This window comes from Oenanthe melanoleuca, chromosome 20, assembly GCF_029582105.1.
Source record: "Oenanthe melanoleuca isolate GR-GAL-2019-014 chromosome 20, OMel1.0, whole genome shotgun sequence".
NCBI classification, from domain to species: Eukaryota; Metazoa; Chordata; class Aves; order Passeriformes; family Muscicapidae; genus Oenanthe; species Oenanthe melanoleuca.
Genome location: NC_079353.1, coordinates 8,649,931 through 8,672,756, shown reverse-complemented (window position 1 = coordinate 8,672,756; position 22,826 = coordinate 8,649,931). Strand labels below are relative to the sequence as shown.

General features: G+C 50.7%; 1 protein-coding gene and 1 long non-coding RNA gene across 6 annotated transcripts in view; one reads left to right on the top strand and one right to left on the bottom strand.

Annotated features, from left to right (window-relative positions):
• Positions 1–22,826, bottom strand: part of HNF4A (hepatocyte nuclear factor 4 alpha) — a 34,920-nt gene that overhangs the window by 8,442 nt on the left and 3,652 nt on the right. For 2 of the 5 annotated variants that reach the window (XM_056507780.1, XM_056507779.1), the window contains exons 2-4: positions 5,808–5,982; positions 3,916–4,010; positions 1,775–1,881 (exon numbers count right to left, since the gene is read on the bottom strand). In XM_056507780.1, the coding sequence (XP_056363755.1) occupies positions 1,775–1,881; positions 3,916–4,010; positions 5,808–5,982 (377 nt within the window). Of the gene's footprint in view, positions 1–1,774; positions 1,882–3,915; positions 4,011–5,807; positions 5,986–9,407; positions 9,682–22,826 lie in introns of those variants that run through there. The other 3 variants (XM_056507778.1, XM_056507775.1, XM_056507777.1) reach the window with 3 other exon arrangements.
• LOC130261496 (uncharacterized) lies at positions 11,794–16,634 on the top strand. The gene is made up of 3 exons (XR_008841992.1): positions 11,794–11,808; positions 13,200–13,440; positions 16,567–16,634. It is a non-coding gene; the product is annotated as an uncharacterized LOC130261496 (long non-coding RNA).

The window sequence follows — 22,826 nt, the reverse complement described above, 5'->3', positions numbered from 1 at the left end:
AGGTCACGTTTGTTACATGGTGAATTTTTTGTGATTGCCAGTTCATTTGCAAAGGACAAACCTGACAACTCTGCAAGTACTGTCACACAGAGATGGACAGAAGATCTCCCCCAAACCAAGCACCCAACCTCCTGCCTGGTTCTCAGGCATAGCTGCTTACCCAGGTCATCTAAAAATTTGCCCTTAGTCACTACTTTATCCTCATGCTTCTGTAAGCAACTAACTCAACCCCATCACTGCCCTCTGCCTGCCCTCTATGCTCTTGTACAACATCAGCTCTTCCTGTCCTACTCCTGCCAGCATTTTCAGCTTGGACCCTGCCAACCTCCCCAAGGAAATGGAATTCAAATGCCACCTACATTTTTTTTTTTCCCCAGGTTGTATTACGTGGTGGCTTTCCAGCTCACCAGCTATTATTGAATAAATAAGATTGTAAAAATCTCACTGTGTATTACCCTAATCAGAGGGCCCGGAAGGCTTAGCAAATAAAGAAAGACCTCTGAGTGAGTGACCCTAGATCTTGGAGAACGCAGCTCCTCAGCAGTATCTTGTTCTAATTAGCCAGGCACATAAAAGTTACCAATTACCGTGCTGGAGCCTGACTTGTTTAATGAATCTCCCTGTGCTCTGTGGGAGAGAAGGAGCTCCCCTGGATTTGTCCATGGTTATAGTTTTTATCAGCAGATCCTCCTTACATGGGATGGCACTGCAGAGCTCTGAGCCCCAAAAATGTCTTTCCCTTGTAGATCTGGTGACTCGAGACCCTTTTAGCTCACACCTCTGGGAGCAGAATCAATCTTATTTTTATATAAAGTATATAAAGTTTATATAGAGTATATAAACATATTAGGGCCTGCTCTAGGATAAGATGAGATGTGGGATGAGATTGGATGTTCTTTTTGTGTACAAGATTTGTCCATGGCCCTTCTGGTATATGCCCTCCTTGGGGAAGTGGATCTTACAGCCTGAGCCTCATGTGGAGCCCAGAGCAGAGCACATCCTGTCCTGGAGCATCTCCCAGGGCAGCCTTTAGGGCAGTGTGACCCTCGAAGCAGCATGGACTGCCAACTCAACCCCCTGTCCATCTTCCCAGGACACAGAGTGCTGTTCTTCCCAGCTCCAATGAAGAGTGGCAACTCCTGCCTCCAGCACAGCTCCATCCTCATCACTTGTTCTCATAGACAAACCCTCCCCACAGGCTGTGTGTGCCCATCCTGTCCTGTGTCCTGTATCCTCCCAGAGAGTGCTGAGCTGTGTACACCTTTTGCAGTGTCCAGTCTCTTAAATCAGAGTCATCTTTTCAGTGTGAACACTCTAGGAAACGAATCTTGAAAATATGTGAGTGGAAACAGGGAATTTCAGGCAAGCACTGGAAAAGGTATGTGCATAAAACAAGCAGGAAACTGATTCCTCATGAAACTGTGCAGGAATTCAAAGCTCCTAACAGCTCATGGGGAAGGGAGGCTGCTCATGCAGGCCAGCCCCTTGTGGGCTTGGGCAGCCACAGCTCTTCAGATTACAATGATTCTACTCTATTTTCCTGCATCAGGCTCTCCAGCCTTCCTGTGTCCCGTTAAAGCAGAACAAATCATTGCATATTGTTACAGAGATGGTTTCAGGTAACAAATGATTTTTGAAAAATCAGTGTTGAGTTGGCAGATAAGTCACTTAGAAAAGAGGTGATAATTTAAAGAATCAGCTATTAAACAGCTGGCTGTACAAGCCAGCTAGTGCCCGATGCTTTTGTACTTGCTAAAGAAGAAAGAAGAGGTACCTGCTGTGCCAGGGCTTCTGCGTGCAGGAGGGCATTGATGGAGGGCAGGCTGCTGTCCTCGTAACTTGACCTGCGGGTGCTGATTCGGTCCCGTTCGTTTTGTACAGCTGCAAGAGAGGATTTTGGCTCAGCTGCAGGTCGTTCATGGCAGTGCACACTGAAAACTAGCACAAATTGTTGGCATTCCCCTTCCTTAGCTGCAGTTTCCCAGCTTCCCTGCCAGGCAGGGCGGAGGTGCAGCTGTGTCTAGTTCGTAATGGGATGCCAGCAAGAGCTGACTACATCTGGTGGATCTGATTGCTTATTTGCTTTATTAGACTTTCCAGGGATGGGGTTGATTCAGAACCCAAACACCTGTAGAGCTCAGTGGGGAAAATTTCCTGGCAAAGGATCTGAGTCTTCTGATTTCATGATATGAGGTTTGAAACAGTGGCCATGCTCATGTATGCAGCCCAAAGCTGATGTGTGAAATGGAGAAGTATCTGCAAGGTTTCCTTGCCCACACGACTCCTGTGAGCTCCATTCAGGAAGCTGTTGCACTAGGTAGATGTAGTTGGAAAAATTCTGTCTGAACTACAATAAGGAAGGAAGTGCAGAACTGCTCCTGCTTATCCACCCAGAGCAAAAAAGCTCTCTCACACCTTATTGTAAAAGCATCCCAGGACAGGTTTGACCCCAGGATTTACCTCCTCTGTCTGTCATGAGGCTTGGGCTGGCCATAACTCATGCTGGCCACACCACTCAAAGCCATCTGCTGAAATAAGCTATTGATCCACGGCAGGGGAAACAGCAAGTCCCTGCCTTGGGCTGGTGGCTCTCTGCATTGATATGTTCTCGATGTATAAATCTGCCTGATAAAAAGCAATAAGGAGGCTGGGCCAGGAGAAAAGCCCTGCAGTCAGCGGCTGTAAATAGGAGCTCTCAAGGTTATGCTGCTTGTTATCAGTGGCAGGCCCCCGAGTTCAGTCATGCCATGATGTTTTCCAAATGTTTGCTCAGTATTAGCTGGTCATGCACCTAATGTAACTTCTATTGAATATTAACAGACAACAGCACAGCTCTGTCAGGGGATGAACTGCATGGAGAGGAAGATTCCTACATTCTTCAGGAAAAGTCCAGAAAAGTTGCTTGTGATACTTCATCCCCCTTTTACAAGGAATAAAAATAAATGTGTCTGCTTAGAGGTCTTCCTGCAGCCACTAATGTACCACTGGTACTTCCCTGCTGTCTTCAAGCACCCTTTTACTCCAAAATTTCTCCTTGAAGCTGTGTGAACTGGGAGGAGCATGGGGTTTAATTTCCCTGTATAGAATAACAGGACCAAATGCATCCCATTGTCCCTTTGCAGACATGAGTCGGGTGAGCTCTGGGAGATGCCTCTGCTAATGGCAGTTTGTCCCTCCAGCAACCACCACCAAGGCCAACAGGTTTTCCTGCCACTTCTCAAAATGGGGCTAAACAAGGGGACAATCCTGCCATGGGGACCTGTAAAGGTTGCAGGGAGGCAGGGAAGCTGAGGGGATGAGCATGGGCCATGTAGGGATCTCTACTCTTTTCATACAGTCAAAGAGCAAAAATGTTCCACTTTACTCTGGATCCCTTCTGCTGTGGCTGAAACTAAACTAAACTTAATGCCTCTATACAGAGGGTCAGCAAGAATCTATATATCTATCAGGAAAAAGGTGCAAAATGTCAATGTGACTTTTGCTGGACTCACCCATCCAGCTGTGGGTTTTGCAGTCAGTCTGGGACAAAAGCACTTGGAGCAGTTTTACCAAAGTCTTTCCAAATGTACAGAACTGCTTTGCTGTTTCTGCTCCTCAGTGATGTGGAGAATCATTCCCAAATCCCTGCAATGGACTGACTGTGTGGGAGCCAGGTGATGTGAGTGTCAGTGTGAGCACAAGGGAGCTGAAGAACCCTGGGTGTGATTTGTGTGCACAAGGACGGGCAGTTCTATAATGCAGGCATGGAATCTCCCTAAATCCCCTTATGGTGGGGTTCAGGATCTGTGCCCAGCAGAGCACTGTGGAAGGAAGACAGGGCTAAGGTGGCTGGGCAGGTGTGCACCTGGCAGGGACCAGCCTAGGGCTCCCTCAAACATTTGGGAGTGCTGCTGGAGGAGAGCAACAGTCACCCACCTTCCTTTTTCATCCCTGCTCGGAAGCACTTCTTAAGCCTGCAGTAGCGGCACTGGTTTCTTTTGTCTTTGTCTACCACACACTGCCTGTTAAACCTGGCAAGAAAGAAAAAAAGAAAGGTGTGAGGAGCAGCAAGGCTCAGCCTGAAGGCAGGACAAGACAGAGCCCCAAGCTCCAAGACATGCTCAGAGCCCAGAGGCTCACCCTGAGGAAGGAGCCTCAGTCTGTGATTTTAGCCTGTGGTTTCTTTTTTGCACCGAACTTCTCAGCTCTTCCTTCCACCTCTGGATGTTCCATAAGGACAGACTTGAACTGAGTCACATGCAGGAGCTCAGGCTGCTGGTCTTCCTTGGTAACCATTAGAGATAGGATGTCTATAGTGGACTAACAAACCCCAGGGAAGTTAAAAGTGTGATCTAGGAGTAAGAACCAACTTAGAAGCTACTTGTTGTAGTTAGATCTCAGTAGAATGGAAGGAAGAATGCCTTTATTCTGAATTTTAAAAAGAGGTGGAAGGTTGTAGTAACCCATTTGTGAGGTTAAGAAGTCAGTTTAAGTCCCTGCATCTCTCCAGGGCTGTGTCTGGGATTCTCAGAAGTTGTTTTTGACCTCTGGACAGCATTGCTGGTGTGAAAACTGCTCTGCTGCTACTTGCACTTCAGAGAGGACTTGGGAAGCAACCAGCTCCTTCCCTCCAAGCTTGTGTCACCAAATCCTCTGCACATGGTGGGGAAAACACTGATCTCCCATGTGTGTGACTCACAAACCTAGTGGCCACTTGCAGCATGAATTTCACTTGCAAATTTGCTCTAATTTACAGCAGATTGATCCAGCTTGCAGAGTAAAGACAAAGGAGTACAGAGCTGGAGAAGGGCTCCCAACCATGCTGAATTCTGTAGCTTTTGGAAAGGCTTCCTTCTACTGTGCTTTTTAAAACCCCCAAGCTATGATTTGCCCAAATGGATGCCTAAAGTCAGCTTTTAAAATGTTCCTGTAGTGTATTTGAAAGCCTCAGCTTCCAAAGAACTGGGCATTTTGGCTTTTCTGATGGAGTTGTGGGGAGGTGGCTCCCTGGGCAGCCACCTTAAATAACCTGGGGTGCAAATGATGATGTGCTTCACAGGCACTCAAAAACCTGGGCCTTCCTTCTGTCACTCAGGTTTTGGAGTTATGTTACTCTTCATGCTCTTCAGGTGGTTGTCAGGCCATCAGGAGTAACTGATTCAAAAAGCCCAGGGGGTTTAGACACTGTGAACTGAGGATTCTTCAGTTTCCTCTGTGACTCTGTGAGTTGCTCACAGCCAGCAGCAAGCAGGTCAGAGCTGCTGATGGCACAGGAGAACCATGGGCTACCACCAGTGGCACGAGGTGCAGTGGGTGTTTCAGGAGCAACATCCTCAGAAAGGTGCATGTTGTGCTGCCCCTCTTGGTGTTCTTGTATCATGTATCAGGCAGTGACAGCACTGTAGCTGGATGTCAGACACATATCTACCTCGTGATGGAGAGGGATTGCCCCAGGGAGTGGGCAAGGTTTGTGCTGCACTCAGGGCACTGAGCAGTGAGGTGCTAAATCTCTGAAATGGGGCTTCTGCCCTGGCATCCTGCTGCTTGCTGGCCCAATCCATGGTTGACCATAAGCATTTTCAAGAACATGTGCTTGGCCCCTAAAGAATGGGGCAGGACTTCTCAGGGTCTTTACCTAGTGCTCAGTGGAGGACAGTCCCAAAGTCAGGGCAGTCACTGACCCCTCCCAGCCGAGGGCTCAGATCAGGGAAAGTGCAGGGAGGATGAGGAGGATGAAGGGCCACGCTGCTGCACTTTGAGGGCTTTGCCGTGGAGCTCTGAGGGGCTGCTGTGCCTGGCCCATGTGTGTGTGTGCCCCCTGCCCTCACCTGCAGGAGTACATGTGGTTCTTGCGGACGCTCCTCCTGAAGAAACCCTTGCAGCCATCGCAACTGGAGGCGCCGTAGTGCTTGCCTGTGGCGCGGTCCCCGCAGATGGCACACAGTGTGCTCACCCCGATGCCGCTGGAGCTGCTCAGGCTGGCTGCTTCCGAGGGAGACGTGTCTGCTTGGGGAGGGACACAGCACGACAGAGACAGTGAGACAGCCAGCCAACATTTGCTAACTTAGCTATCAGTGAGACTCTTGGAGAAACCAGGCAGCTGCAACCTGGCTGTGTGGCAGGGGTCAGTCAGAGAGGTGTGTATCAGCTCTCAGTGCTTAAGTAATTGCATTTTGGGTGCACTAAAACTTCCTGTATTCCACGGTGAGACCCCTCATCCCATTGCTGCTGGCTGCAGCAATGCCTTCAGATAAAGTGGAAGCCCATTTGCAGAGCCAAAATTCCTCGAGGTTTTGCAGACACTTTGGGCTGCAGTAGTGTGGCCAGGGAAAAATGCAGAGTTAAAGCTGAGGTATTACAGCTCAGGGTGAGCAGCTGATTTATTAGGGAGGTATTTGTGTTACAACACTGAAAGAGCCCAGGATAGCCCTGAGCAGATGAGGTGAAGTTCCCTTCTCCAGGCATGGTGGTCCAGCCTGCACAGCCCTTCTTTGAGAAAACAAGACTTTAGGTAAATAACAAACTCAAACTATTTCAGCTGGAAAATTCATGTGGGCAAAGGCTGCCCATGCCAGGAAGGACTGATTAGAGAAAAAAGGTGTCACTGGCATGAAAAAGGCTGTAGGCTGGATATCTTACAGAGTCTGGTAGGATCACACTGCACACTGATTTGTCTTGCAGTCCTTACAGAACAGGGTGTGCTGGGACTTGCAGGGCTTTTTTTGGAGAATAGGGAATTGCAGCCACTAAAAACCATACAAGGGCTACACTAAACCCCTCCAGCAAGCCAAACAAACCTCAAGGCTGAAGGGATCAGCCCTTAATTCAGTTGATATAATTGTCCCCTCCTATGGAGGTTTTTCCGTGTCAGCACAGGCACATCCCCCTCCCTCAGTGGAAATGCCAGTCACAAATCATACCCAGGATCTACAAAGCCATAGAAATCTGCTGGGATTTTTAATGCTTGACTCTATTGGCCCCTGATTTCTGGGTTTTTGTAGGGACTCGGTTAAGGCTCACCCTGGAAGGGCCACAGCTGGGACAGCAGAAGGGCTGTGGGTGCTGGGGGGGCCAAGGCAAGTCTGGCTGGGGCAGGGCTGCATTTTTAGCTCCTATTTTGCAGATAAAATAGTATTTGAGCAGGTGCTGCACATGCTGCTCATGCCACCCCTCAGCAGGAGTAACTGGCACAGAACCAGCAGTGAGTGAGCACAGGGGCTCTTGAGCCTTCCCTACCTCTGGCAGCATCTTTCATTTCCCTGCCTGCCTTCTGTCTATCAAATTCCTCATGTCCCTCCTGTATTTCTTCCTGAGTCAGTTTGCTGCCTCTCAGTGTCCCTGCCTGGCACACTCTGTCACGCAGCTACAGCAATACCAGAGCAAAGCTCCTGTCTCCACTCCCAAAGCCCTGAGCTCTCCCAAGGCTATCCTGACTGTCTTTTGTCTCTGTGAGCAGCTTGCTTCTGAAAACATCCTTCCTCCATACATATCCCCAGGGCTCAGCTGGATGCACTCCAGAAGGGCACTCCAGAAGGAAAGTCAAATTCCCAGTTTCAGCTAAAGGTAGGACTTAGACGTGAGAGGAAGAGCTGATCTGCCTGTAATCCCATTACTTGTATATCTGTGACAGCCCAGATAAATCCCTTTTTAGCAAACTATCATGCTGTAATCAGATGAACATAGAACTGGAAAAACTGGCACTCTTACCAAAGAAATTGCAACATCTCAGTCTAATAGTCAACAAGAATAAAATTATTGCCTAATGGATAATTTTCCAATTAAGTTTATTTTGCCAAATATATGCCAAAAATGTGGGCTCTGGCTGCTGCAACCAAGTGGTTGGAATTAACGAAAATGGAGGAAAGAAAAAATCTGACTTTGAGACCTCGCAGCTGAGCCTGTGTTAGGACAGGAGCTGCTCAAGAGGTCCCTGAGCCTGTCTGAACACGGGATGCATTTTGCTTGTGAGAGGCAGACTTGGTCCCTGCTGAGAGCTGCCCTGGGGCTGGAGCTGCAGAGCTGTGCAGGGCAGTGGCTGGGCTCTGATGCAGCCTTTGGCCAGAAAAAGAGGCACAGGTTCTGCAGGTGGAGGTCCTGCAGGAGGTGTGTCCTCCAGGGCAGCTGCTGCAGTGCCAAAACAGCCCTGCAAGCAGGGGCTGTCCCTGCCCTGGAGCTGGCCCAGCAGAGAGGAGCTGGTGTGCCTGCCCCAGCTGACTCATCCAACCTGGAGTGTCACACTAGATCTTGTCACAGGAAATTATCCTGTCCCTCTGCTCCCTGGAGCCCTGGGGCTGGGGAGGGCAGAGCACAGCCCCTCCTGCAGATGCTGCTGGGTGGGAGAGGGGCACAGAGAGGGAGCAAGGCCTGGGCTTGTCCCAGAGCGTCCAGATGGATTTCAGCAGAGCCAAGGGGGTGATTTTTTGCCTCGAGGCACCTGAATGGGTAGGATCAGCCCCCAGGAGTGGAGAAGGGGCTGTGGTAGGGGGTTATTGCACAGCAGAGCCACTCTGGCACCACAGTGTCACATCCCTGACAGAGCAGAGCCACAAGCCAGGGGAGACCCACACAGGCTGTGATGGAGGAGCCCACACAGCCAGCACAGCCCTCCTGGGACAGAGGTGCCCAGCAGCCCTGGTGACACAGCATATGGGGGGAGAGGGCTCAGAGGGATCCTTTCTGTGGCTTCGTTTGGTCATTAACCTCATATTTAGAGAGACTTTAGGTGGGGCTTGGAGAGGATTCTCTTGTTATCCCCAAGCATTTAATCACCCAGACTCTTCAGTCCCCAAATAGGTGGGCCAGCATTGTTAATTCTGGAGGATTTAGTGTGATGCTGCCCTTCTGAAGGGATGGGAACATCTGTCTATCCCCTCCAGGTCCCCTTGTCCCTCTCACTGGGGCTGAGCTAGGAAAACCCCACGCCCCAGCACTGCTCTGGAGAAGGGCTGTGGCTTCACAGCAGCTGCAGAGGCAGTGCCTAAATCACTTCTGATAGTGATTTTCACCCCTGCCAGGTGCTAAATGCCTTTCTGCTCCAGGGACTGGCTCTCAGCTCTGGAAACACAGCATCAGTTGTCTGTCTGGTGAACCAGCACTTCACGCAGGAGCTTTTCGCTGGGGTCTGGCAGACCCTACCATGTTCAGCCCCAGTCCCATTCCCTGGGCTGAATGTCTGGAGGGGACCTCGTTCCACCCAGCTCCTGGTGTGTGCCTGCTCCCAAGGGCTCTGGGCTGCAGGACACCATCCCATCTATACCAAACACAGCTCTGCTCTCCCCCCTCTATTTTCTGCTGGGGAAACATTTTCCCCTGTCCCACTGACACCCCCTCCTTCACCAAGAACATTTTTGTAGCCACCGCAGGAATTCTCCTCCTGCAGCCCCTGGCCCATCCCACCCAGCAGAGGGGAGAAGACAGAGGGGACTCACCATTGCCCATGGCCAGCACCTGCATGTTCTCAAACTCCAGGGTGGTGTATGCGGGGTCTAGTGCTGCGCTGTAATCTGCCATCTCCATGTCTATGAGGGCTTTGGAAAGGCGCATTATCCTGGGCAAACACGGGCCAGATTGTACTGATCCCCTTGGCCCAGGCTATTGACCCTCCTGCCTCCCTCTGCCTTTGCTGCGTCCCCTACCTGCTGTCTTTTAATTCAGATTTTTCTCTGAAAGGATTTGCTGAGCCTCAAGGCCTATACTCCCAGAGGGGTGGAGGCAGGAGGCAGGGGGTTAATCTTTAATCATCTCACTCATTGCTGAATACTAAGCTGTTTTTTTTTTTGTTTTTTTTTTCTTCTGGTGGAGCAGCAGTGATTCTTGTTGACTGTTTAATATTGAATCTCAAGGCATTTCTGATCCTGGCTCCTGGGTGCAGGCACTCACCAAGAGCTATTGACCTTGATGCTGAGCTGCTGGTGTGGCTCTTACTTATAACTGGGGTGGGAAACTTGGATAAAGCCCTACCAGGAGAACAAGGTTCTTCTCCATTTCTGTCATTGCCTTCCTTTCCTCACTACTGGTTGCCTACACCCCTGCTTTTCCCTTTTCTTGCTCCCTCCATTCCTTCCACTCATTCTCTTTTTTCTCTCTCATAGTCAGAGAAGGTCAGATCCTACCTGCAAATTTACACGTTGCTATGTAGAGTAAAATGTATGACTCCTTTTACTTCCCTATAAACCAAGTTTTACAGGGGGCTGGATGCACTACAAACAGATCCCATTCTGCAGCCATGCCCAAACAGCAAGCAGGGCTGAGGGGTGGCACAGACACCCTGGGAATCGCCAGGATGGCTCCTGTCCCACAGCTGAAATCATTGTGCTTGACACCCCCAGCCTTGGGTTTTGGCTGATATGCCATAAAAGTTTCATGAGACATGTTACAGAAGAGCAGCAGGAGTTTTCCTTTGGTTGCCCTGTCTGCTGTCAGCACCAACAGGGTCTGTGACCTTGGGTCTGACCCCATTGGGGCTGGGCAGTGGGGGCCAGAGCTGCCTGTGCTCTCCTCCCCAGCTCTCCATGGCACATCACCCCTCCACTTCAGCCAGAACTGAGACTTTTCAGTGCAATTGCGAGATCATTGAGTGGGAATTTAATCGATCTCTGAATGGCACTGGCTGCATGGTGCAAGAGAAGCAGCAATTAATGATTTGGTATCAGTTTGCTCTACATTGAAAACAGCCCCATGGTTTTGCAACCAGCAGCGACTGAGTCCACATGCTGCTGATCTGGGCTCCCAGTGCCTTGTGTTTGTTCTTCCCAGGCACCCCAATGCAGCCCCAACCCCAGTGGCACCACAAGCTGCCCTGGCCACAGTGCCATCACTGCCACAACATGAATCCAAGGTCTCTGGCTGCACACCAGTTATGCTAGTGATGATTTTCTATTCACATTTTAGGACCGCATGGAATTGTTCAAGCAGCCCTTTGCCCCCCAAAACCGTGACCTACATAGCACTTCTAAACATCTCTTCTACCCTGAGGCTACAGGTCTGCAGGAATGAATCTGAGCATGGGGAGAGTCCCTGCTTTCTCATTTGGGAATGGTGATAAATGATCCTTTGCTGCAGGGGAAGCAGTCATTTGGTCAGTGCTCCTGAGGGACAGGCCAGAGCTCATGTGCTGGTAGCTCTTCCTTCAGGCAGATACAGTCCTTGCCAAAAACTGGTTTTATAATGTGCAGACTGGGATGGAGATGCAAGAGTAGAGCATAACTCCTTCCATAGCCTCATCCCAGGGACCTCCATCCCAATCCCAGCCAGGGCATAGTGATCCCTTTGATTAGATAAATGCTACAGACACCAGGTCAAATATGTGCAGGATTTGCCCCAGTGTCTAGTAAAATATCATAAAAGCAGCCTGTTCTGCTCTGCTCAGCAAAACAAATCCTTTGCTTCAATAGCCTGCTGAGCAAGGAGGCTGCAAAGGCCATTTACTTCCCAGGTAGGAAGGATTAAAAGGGCCAGGAATAGAAATCAGAGAGGCAGCGTGTGAGGGAGAGCAGCAGATAAGGGTCAGGGAAGTTTGGAGAGCATTAGGTGGCTCACAAGGCCAGGGCTGTCAATGGGACGTGGTGTTTTCCGCCCAGGGTTGCTTTGACTGTTGTTTTCTTGCTGGCAGTGTCCTCTGTGGGTCACCAGTGTCCCCTCTCAAATCCCTCATGTTGGTGTGGAGGTCGAGGGCCAGACCAGCCAAGGACACAGCGCACTTCCTTTGCCCTGGAGGTGGGCTCTGGTGGAAATGCACTGGCTGCTCCCTGGGCACTGCTGCTGGAAATGATGCCTCCCCTGTTGTCTTCTGCCTGGGGCGTTCTTGTCTCCCCCTGGCATCCTTGTCTGGTGAGTTTTGGGACAGCTTGCCAATGCAATCATGGCTTGTACTGGCCAACAGGTCCCCACAGCTCTGGAACTGTTTTAGGGGGGAAATGTTTGAGTCAACAGCTGCTTGTAGGGCTGTTTCAAACACTTCTGGCTACAGAAGATGTTTTGCCAGTTTTATTCCACAGAGAGACAACTCGTAGCTGGAAGACCCCACTGGTAGGTGAAGGCTGTTCCTAGACTAGGGGGAAGTTCAGCCCCCACATCTGCTCCTTTCTCCTGTCCCCATTTTCTGTACACTCCACCCACTGTTTCCTAGGTCAGGACATGGTTGCAAAGGAGACCATGACAGCTCTGGGGCATGAAATGTTCTGTGCCAAGTGATTATTTAATTTTTATCTGTTGAGCAGTAAATCTTTTTCCACAGTGGCACATCATGGCACTAATTGTGCCTTATCTATATAACCCCATCTGGCAAATTTATGCAAACCTAAATGGGATTCCCTGAAAATACGATCTGTGCTTCTCAATAGGTGAGGATCAGGAACAGAGTATTTAATAGGGCATTTTTTGGTAAGGATGCAGTCACCTACTGTGCTTCCTAGCTCTGCATGTCAAGCAGATGAGCAGGCTCTCCTCAAGGGGCTCTTCCCTGTTTCTTCTTGAACAAGGTGTAGTAGGATCAGAGGAAAATTGGTGTTGGAAGGGACCTCAGAGACTCTGCTCCAGGCTCCTGCTGGAAGCAGGGCCAGCTGAGAGCAGCATGGCTTCCTTGCAGCTTTATCTAGTTGGGTCTTGAACACCTCCAAGGATGAAGAGCAGCCTTAGCAGCCAGCTGGTGCTTGACTGTCCTCATGGTTAGACACTGGCTGAACTTCTCTCCAGTTTTTGTACCCCTTGATCTCCAGCCTGTGAGGAGCCTGGCCCCATGTTTTTGATGCCCCTGTGTGTTATGTTCCTCCTGGCCCATCTCTTCTGCCTGATGCAGGACACAGCCCTGCCTGAATGGATTGACCAGGCACCCCAGTCTGGGGTTGCCAGCAGACTTTCTGAGCATAGACCACAACCAGGGCCCCCCCTGCCCTTTGCTTTTCTCTCTCACAGCTCTGCACTCTTAAGAAATGCCCAGCAGAAAAGGCAGTGCCCAGAGGCAGCAGGACCACCCTCAGCTTTCAAGGCCACTGGAGAGCTGCAATATTTCACGTGGCTTTTTTTCCCCACATGCACAGAAAGCAGAGATGGGCCCTGCTCAGCCCATGGCCATTTCAGAGTGAGTTGTGGCAAGCAGGAAGCCCAAGTTACAAGACAAAGAACAAAAGTCCCAGGGGAACGTCACCAGTGTAGTCATCTCCACACATGCAAAGGTCCCTTCTGCCTTTTTTTTTTTTCCCCTTTGAAATTTCAAATTCCAGTTTGTGGACAAAGTCCTGCCTATCTGAGAATATAGATCTTCGACCACTGACCAAACTCCACTTCAAGCAGTCCCGAGGACTGCTCTTCCCCTTGCCCACGGACCTGTCTGCTCAGTCCTTGGATTTCCCAGGATCATGCCGAAAATTTTGCACTGGAGCGCAGCACTAGTACTTGCACAAAGTGGATTTTGCACTTAATGTCAGCAGCTTCCTTTCTGGGAAGAACCCCGGGAGTAACCAGGTAGGAACCTTATCACCTGCAATTCATTTGGCCAGCCATTGCACAGAGAAAATGAGAAGGAGAAACAAGGGCTTTCATTGTGCTTGTACCAGCAATTTTAGCTCATCATTTAAGTAAGGGAAGGGGAAAAAAAAAAAGGCAGCTTCAGAGGGTGTGAAAAACAAGAGGGAACATGAGTTTGTGCAGGCAGAGCCACTCTGTATGGTTAACTGATAACTCAAATTTGCCTCTTCCCTCTCATCTTTTCTGATTCTCCCAATTAAGCTCAACTTCTTCTCATGCTAATCATTTCTTGACCTGTTTATTCTGCATTAAAAAATTAACAGAGAGCAGTTTACTGCATGACTTATTCACATAGAACTGCTACAGATTAGCAGACATGCTTTAAGCCCCTACTTTTGGGTCTTGCAGCCAGTGTGCACAGGTCCAGGATGAGCTTTTTTCCCTGTTTTTAAAGAACAGCTTTTTCTAAAGTCAATATAAACCCCCCCTCCTTTCATGCCTTGAGTATATTTGCTCGGTGACTATTTCCAAATGGGAAAGATAAAGCCAAGGGCTTGTGTTTTGTCAGACTTTTTGTAAACAGGGGTATTTAGGCCATACTGTCAAACTCTCCTGCCTTCTACCTCAGTGTGCCATGACTCCAGAACAGAGTTGTCAGTGTGTTAATAAGCAGGTCCAAGGAATTTTTTAGAGCTGGGGGGCTGCAGGTCAGTGTAGCTGCACAAGCCCCCAGCTCAGGGAGCAGATCTTTGCTTCTGCTTTGGGCAATCATATGACAGACACACAGATGGGGGTCTGCTTCCATGTCCCTTTCCAGAAGGTCCCTAGGAGCTGTGAGAAGCCTCCAGGAAAACGGATGATTCAGCAGAAGTTGTTTAGGGTCTGTTTGCCCCTTGCCAGCTGCACACTGCACATCCTTGGCCCAGCAAAACACTTGGTGGAGGTGAGAATGAGCCACCAGCTCCATCCAGGGATCAGAAAGATCCACAGTGAGAGGCAGGAGGAGACCACAGCCATGTGCCAGATCTTGCATGGGGAAGATGCAATCAATTTTATCATCCTGTTCAACAGCAATCAGTCTTGGTGATTTACTTTCCCCAGGGCTGAAGTAAGTGCCTGTCGCTGGGGCTGGGGCAGATTTGCTGTTTGGGGCTGGGAACAATGCCCAGGACAGACAGTCCCTGAGCAGACCCCAGGCACACTGTCACTGATGAGCATATGACATGTGGTGGCACCCCAGGTTCCCCAGAACAGCTCAGGATGACAGAGGCAGCTTCATGCAACCTTAGGCTGTTTCTGACCAAAGTTATCCAAAAGTAGCCAAGCCACCCAATACTGTCCTGGTCCCCAGACCACAAAATCCCCGTTTGGAGAATCGAGGCAGCTTTTGGGCCTGGGGAAGAGTTACTTTAAAGAAGGTATAAGACTCTGCCCAAACTCCTCTCCAAAAGAAACATGTGCATTTCAGCCAAAGCTGGGATGATGTTGGGCCTGGAGGCAATTATTGGAGCTAAAATAAAAAGCTGTTCTGCAAAAGTGGTAGGGAAAATACTGCAAACATGGGGACAGACAGACCATTTCAGCATAGACTGCTCTGGTGATAACACTGTGCTTGCCTTTCAACCCAGGACTAGAAAGGGGTTTATTATCCTGCCTAACAAGGGCTCTGAACTCTTGAGGAAGTAATTATTATTTCTCCTGGGAGCTGTTATTATGCAAGGACAGTAAATTTGGGCTGTTCCCAGTAGGGCAGCTGTGCTTGAAAATGCCAGGACATTTGCTGATGTGTATTTGCCATCAATGCCTGCACTGCAGCCCCTGAAAGCTGACCTGGCTCTGGGGCCTGCAGTTTTGCAGTTGTTACTCTGGAAATCTGTCTGCTCTGTGTCCATATAAAATCACACAATAAGCTCAGGGCCAAGAGAGGAAGGGGAATAGATTCATCTTCTTCCATTACACAGCTTGGCCCAAGCTACAGCTCACACCACTGACCTCACTTCCGCCCTTAAAACTCTGCACCACAAGCACTGCACTCCCTCCAAACCTCAACCCAGCAGAGACCAGGACAGTTTCCTGCTGAACACTCTCCTGCCGATCTGGGAGGAAGTCCAGAACAGCTCTGACTTTGCTGTTCCAGGTTCACTGAGTAGACTGGCTGAAATCCAGTGGTTTAAGCCCCATTTAAATGGGGGAGCAGGAGCCTCAGCAACAGCACTGGAGAGAGGGCTTGCTGCCAGCAAGAGACACCTATTGCTCTCCATGCCTCATTTAGTGTGGCAGGGATCTCAGCAGCCCACTCTGGACCTGGGGAGAATTTGTTTAGCAGGTGGATATGAGTCCTTTGGGCCTGAAGTAATCCTGGAGCTTCCAAGAAAAAGGATCCCTCCTGAGCTCACAGTCAGGCAAGCGAGTGTCTCCCTTCAGTCCTGCCAGCTGTTTGCAGGACTTTTATGTTTCGTTGACTTTACACATTCCTTATACACACATGAAACAGCCCCTGAATCGTTCCAGCTGTGGAGCAATAGGTAAAGGAGGAAAACAGCCAAAATCAATATTGGGTACACATCAAGTTTTACCTTTTTTTTTTTTTTTTTTTTTTTAATATCTTTTTTGCAAAGCTGGGTGCATCAGCAAGCCACGCCTGGAAGTGACCTCCAGTGGCTGCTGGGGCTGTCGGGATCAGCCCTCCCTCAAAATTAAGGCAAAAGATTGCAGTGCTGCAGAGGGGTGGAGGGAGAGTTCAACAGGGCAAGGGTGTCAGGGACAGTCTGAGCCCATAGCCCTGGAGGAGGACAAATCAAGGGCACCTCAAGGGCAAAAAGCATATTCCTGGGCCAAACAGCTCCAGCTGTCTTCCTGCCCTGGGCTGGCTGGCAAAGTCAGCCCCAGCTGGGGAGCTGAACTTGGGGGAACATCCCAGACAGGGCCATGTGTGCCTGAGAGAGGAAACTCGAGGAAGGAGAGAGGCTGCTGCAGGTGAGAGCACTGGCAGGTCTGAATTGGGAAAGGTAGGCTGGGCATGAAAAAAAAAAAAAAACACAAAGGGATGGTGAGTTAAAATTTGTGAGATTCTAATTTCTGGAGAAAAAAAGGAAACAAGTGCAAAATGTTTTTTTTCTGCAGGAGTGTATGGAGTGCCTGAATAACCTACTGTGTCCCCAATGTTCTCAATCACCAGAGCCCAGCAAGGGGTGAGTGAGAACCAGGCAACGCTCAGGAACTCCATGTCCACAGCAGCTGCACGCCCACCACACACCCTCCTGTGTGACACAACCCTCCTGTTCACTGCCAGAGAAACAAAAACACAGCAAAAAGCAAGGTATGGGAACATGGGAGCTTTCTACAAGCAAAATTTGTTGCATGGAGACCAGCAAGGGCAGGGGATCACACGTCCCTACCACTCCAGAAACCCATGGCCAGGACACTGCAGGGCACCTGCCTGGCTCCCAGCTCACAAACATGGGAAACTGCTATCAGCCTGTGAGTATTCCACCCAGGTCTGCAACACTGGATAACACTATTGTTTGTCCCTTCACATTCCTGCAAGTTCCAGTGCCATTGGCCTCTTGTATCATAAAGAAATTAAAATATATTATGACCATAAACTACATCATTTGAGGAAATTAACTACTTCTAGTAAACGTATCATGGGACGCTGAAGCCATGAACTTTCCTAAATCAATTGCCAGATGATAAAGAGCTCAGGTAGTGCTGGGAGCAGCCCCCAGTTTGTGACTCCCCACTGGCATGAGGAGCTCGTCCTTGGGATGGTGGCTGGGGGTGCAAGCTGCCCCAGGAACACAAACCCCACCACCAGCACAAGCCCTGCTTGGGAGGAATTGCTCAAGCAAGAGGAACAGCTCAATTTTTGCTGAGTCCTGAAGCAGAATGGAGGCTGCTGGAGTGTTTTGGGGATGAGGTTCTGTGAGGCACAGGGGTCCAGGGCTCAGGAAGCACCAAACATGTCCAAGTTCCTCACTGTGTTGGCAGTGCTCTGCAGGAACTTGGACATGTTTGGTGCATCCCAAGCCCACCCAGCCTCCTGGCCTCCATACCAAGTCCCCTGTGAGTGCTGGGACTGAGGGGCTGAGCACAGAGCTGGCTGGAGGGAGCCACAGAGGGGAACCCTAAAACTTTTCTGATAAGGACTCTGTGCAACCAGTAAAGTTTGCACTGGAAGTGTTTTTCTCTTAGCTGCTCCTAAGCTTTCATTAGGAGGGCTGGGAGGTCCCGTGCAGACCTGGTTCAGGAGCAGAGGCTGAGTGTGATCCTGCAAGGGGCAGGATCTGTCCCCAGCACAGCTGAGGCTGCAGCCCAGGGCGGTAATGCCAGGCACTGAACTGGCCTGAGAATGACTGAATCACTTCCCAGACAGCACAGGCAATCACTGGGCTGTCCATGGGATGCAGCCTGACTCTACCAGCTCTTCCCCCAGCAGTCACAGCACCCACCATGCTGCCCATGTTGGGGTGTCTCTGTCTCGAATCCCAGAACCAACTTGGGGACATGAGCCATCACCACCCACAAGCCTGGTATGTTCACCCTGCACAAAGCAAAACAGAAACCAGAGACATGGGGGTTCCCAGCTGCTGGTGACCAGCAATACCAGTGGGAATGAGCACATTTTGGCAGCTCCAAATCCACACTGGTGGCCTTGTCAATGCCCTTCATTTACATGAACTCTGCAGCGCTGCTTATGCAGCTGCTTCTCTCCCTGCTGCAAGTGCTGAGGGAGCAGGGGGGGTACCTGGTGTTTCCTGGAGCAGGTGGTATCTGCTGCCATTCATCTTCCAGGGGCTCTCAGCTTGGTGGGCAGAGCTAGGGGAGCCTGGCCCCAGGCTGGGGCCATGCAGCCGGTGAGCCCCCCGTGGGCAGCAGGGCACCAGCCATGCCCAGGAGCTGCTTGTGGCGCAGAGGCAGGGGCAGGCTAATCCCTTAATGCTGGTCACAATGAGATTTGATGGGGAGCAGGAGTTTGTGAGCAGAGCTGCAGGTTTTAAAGGGTTCTGGCCACTGCCCAGAGGAAAATTATAAGGTGGCTCTGGGTCTGTGCCCTACTGTCAGTGCCCAAAGCAGTGCCTGCTGCTTTCTGGGCCACCTTTCTGAGGTCCCTCACACTGATCTGTGGCCTGCCACTGGGTTTCTTTAGGGCAGGGGATACCTGATCGTATGTGCAGCCCTGGAGGTAGATCCAGAAAATGTGCCTGGGTGTGTCAAACAGCAGGGTGGGTCTGGCTCCTCAGAGAGAAGCTGACTGCTTTTGCTTTAAAGTGTTTCTATATAAATAGCCAGAACACCATATCCTTGAGCAACAACCTTGGTCTCCCCTCCCAGCTAACATCACAGGATGGCTCAGTCCAGAGGGGAGCAGGGAGGCTGCTGAGCACCCAAAATTTTCTCTTCTTCAGGAAGTGTGTTCTGGCAAGTGTGGCCCTGTTTATAATGGAAGAGGAAAATCCTGTGAGGGAATAGAGTGGCACTTCACTAGGGTTTCACAGGCACTGAGTGACTGAACTGCTGAAAGGGAGACCTGGGCACCTCTGAATTCATCCTTGGGCTGCATGCCTGTGACCCAAGTAGGGCCAGGTCTCATTGGCCTCTGTGTCCAGAGAACTAGCTCAGGGACAAAGCCATCTGAAACACCCATTATCCAACATTTTCCTTCCTCCTCGGATGACTCTCTTCCTGCCAAGCCCACCTCTGCTTTTTCCATGCCAAGGAAAAGAGAAGAGAGTTCATTCCTGCCTACAGACACTGGGCCCCAAGCACCATCCTGAAGGAACAAGTCTGATGGAGCAAAAGCATTCCTAAACCATTCATGTCCTGTCTCCACAAGCTCCTGCTTCCACTCAGCCCTGCCTGATGTGTATTTGAGTTAATATGGAGTGCCCACAGTCAGCAACTTCCACAATGCTGCTGGTGGGTCAGGAATGGGGAGTGACCAGCAGCTCTGTGCCCAGGGAGGGGTGTGCTGGCAGGGCAGCAGGGGCTGATGCCCAGCATTGCCATGTGGAGCAGGGAGCAGCTTCAAGGGCAGGGCTGGGACTGAACTGTGTGTGACCCCATGACACCTCCCTGCACCCTTGTGTTGCCACACAGGTTTTAGTGGCTGTAACAGGAAACACACCCAAGTCAACAGACGTCTCTCCCAGACAGTGGCAGTCTGCAGGCACACACCCATGCATGAGCCACAGGCAGCACTTGGCTCTGCTTCCACCACCTGGGTCCCACCATGGTAGCAGCAGACTCGATGCAGGGGAGGGCTGTGGGTCTGAAACCTGGCTGTTTGTCCCTTTGTCCATCTGCCTCCTTATTCCACTCCTCATTTCCTGTTGCTGCTTTGGCCTGCCAGCACTAAACTGCATGAGCTGCTTCCCTCAGGCATCCATCAGAGCTTTGTCCACTCTTCCCTGCTGGGCCACCTCCACCTGAGGCACAGGATGTGCTCAAGCTGCAATGACTGCAGGTGAGAGGTGGCTGAGCTGTGTGGGGACCTGCAGTAGTTGTCACTTTGCACCTTCTGCTGAGCCTCCCAGTGCTGCCCTGACATCATGCCCAGCCTCACAGCCCATAGCAACATTCCTTGGGTGGTGTTAGCACCAGTGAACCTTCTTCCCGTGCTGAGCTGCTGTTTTTCATCAGGGTGCTGGGGTGGATGCTGCCATCCCACCTGCTGGATGGGATGCAGGCACTGTCCAGCTGGATGGAAGCCAGGGCAGGCTGGAATGCTGCAGAGGAGCAGCAGCAGCCTTTTATCACATGTGGGAAAATGATCAGCATCCCTTGGGAGGAGAGGGAGAGAGAAGTGGCTGAGTGGGGCAGGAGGAGCTGGGATCTGCCTCCATGAAGGGCACTGGGCCATAAACCCAGCACAGTGGCTGTCGTTTGTGTGTTGGCAAACATGTTGAGTGGGCTCAGCTGTTGATTCTGACCATATAAACTGGTGTTGTGGCACTTCTTCAGGTTTGTGCAGGTTTTACAGCTCTTGTTCTGAGAAGTGCCCATGTATTTGGTTTTGCTCCTTCCTTTGGGTCTATCTGTTGACATTGGCTCTCCTAACCAGAGCGTTGGGCCATGCCAGGAAGCTGAGTGTGAGTCTCTCCTTGTGTTTCCCACTTTCCCAGGGTTTATCACCTATAAAATCTCGCACACACCCATGGCTGAGACAGGTTTCTGGTGCAGAGGCAGGTGAAAGGTGGCTGCTGGTCCCCACCACTGGTTGGGGGGTTTGGGTTCCCTGTGCTCAGTGACAGGACATGAGGCACCCACCCTGACAGATGGATGAGCAAAGCTGCAGGTAAGATGCTGCCCTGGGAAGTCTGGAGTGGAGTGAGCAAGGTCTGAGGTCTGTGATGAAAATCAGGCTGTCAACTTGGATGTGCAGACGAGGAGAAGATGCTCCCCAAGCATCATCACAGAGGATATGGGCTGTGCCTGGTCACCTATGATGGAGGCACACACTAGCACCCATTCCCCACCTCCAATCCTCTGCCCAGCAGGAGCTGCCAGCAGCAGTTTTGCCCTCAGGGACACCTTGGTGCTGGAGGTTCACAGGGCTTGAGCTCACAGTGATGGTCCCCATCTGTCTCTCAGCACCAGAGCTCCATTACTGTGGGGATGCAGCTGGAATCCCTCTGGTGACTGCAGGATTTTGGGATTCAAAGTCTGGTCCAGCCTCGCAGAGCCAGGGTCTGCTTGCTCCTTGATTGCTGGTGCATTTTCAAACCACTTGCTCTGCATGAGATGCTCCTCCCACCCCTTTGGTGCAGCACCCTGAGCCTACCTTTAGTTTTTGAGTCGTGCATTTCCCAAAGGGATTTGCTGAGTAATCTCTGTTGATGCTCAGGCTGAGGCTTAGACAGGAGCTGTTCCTGGGAGTAATTGCTTCTGGAACCCAGCTTTGCTCAGAGGCCCCAGAGCCTCTGCCCAGGAGAGGAGAGCAGAGCCCTCAGCCCCAGGTTCACCATACAGCTGCTACCCTGAAATTCACCTTCCATGAAAATTCTGCAACATTTGCCATTTCCACATACATTTCTGCCAGGAACCTTGTTTGCTTGAGTATTTGAGGAAAGCAAACAGAGAAGGAGCCTGAACACAAACAGTCATGGATGTTTTTTTAAAGTCTTTGCCCTGTTCTAACCTCAAGCCTGCTGGCAGAGGTACTTGCAGACATCCCCTGATGTACTCTTGGCTCTGCACTGTGTGCTGCCCTGTCCCCCACTGCTGGCCCTGGTGCTGCTGTAAATACTGCTGTTTGTAAAAGAAACTCACCCAGCCCTTGCTGTCTGTGGGACCACCACCACTCACCACCCCTTTGCACTCATGCTAAGTAAACATTTTTTGATTCCATTTAAGAAATGGCAGCAGATGACTAACAGAGTATGACTGGCAGACCTACACCTGCCCTGCTGAGCTCAGAGCATCTCTCAGACACTCCTCAAGCCTTCCTGAGCCACTTGTTGCTCACCTTCCAGAGCTGGAGCTCATTTCCTGCTGACAGCAGTCCTCTGGGCTCATTCCCCCTATAAAAATACCATTGTGTTTCAAGCAAAGCCAAAGTTGAGGGTATGCTGCTGGCCCCATGAATGTCTGGAGAATGAGGTGGGAGCAGTCACAGCCCTGTGGGTAAGTGCAGACACCCTGTGACAAAGAGCAGCATCCTCAGCTCTTCCCCAAGGAACCTTTCACCAAGCACCAGCAAACAGCTCTTGGGAGCAGGCCAAGTTGCGAACACAGTGATTGTCCCTTTTGCATCCCAGCAAATACCTGCACTTATTCCTGGCTGCACCAATACCCTGCTCAGGCACTGGAAAGTGCTCACCTTGCCAGCACCAGTGTTACACTCCACCATCCAGCAGGGATGGCCAGAGAGGGGATAAGGAAGGGTGCTGCGCCAGGTGTCCCAAGACCCATCAGTCCCTGTTGGCTGCCAGGTTGTGGACACAGAGAACAAGGGGTAAATAGAGGAATTAAAGAGCAGCTGACATGAGCAGCTGAGGAGGAAAAGCTCAGTTCAGGTCATATCTAGAGGAAGCCTGTAAAAAATTCTATGCATTTGCACTGAAAATTTAAAATAGAAAATTGGCCCCCTCTTATGTTCCTCAGTTGAAACTATTCCCCACATCTGACCAGAGCTCCTGAGCAGCAGTGATGTCTCACATTTTTCAGCTGTTTTCCAAAGCTGATTTACTGATCAGGGCCAGCCCTGACCATGTGCTGGTCCCTGCTGTAACCACCAGCCCTGGGGATCCCCAGCTCTAAGAAGATCCAAAATATGAAGGAGTGGTGCAGCCTGCACTGGGATTGAGACCAATTGTCCATATTGTGCCCAAGTCTCAGTGGGAGAATAAAAGTGGATCAAGGGGCTCATCCCTTCCCTGCTG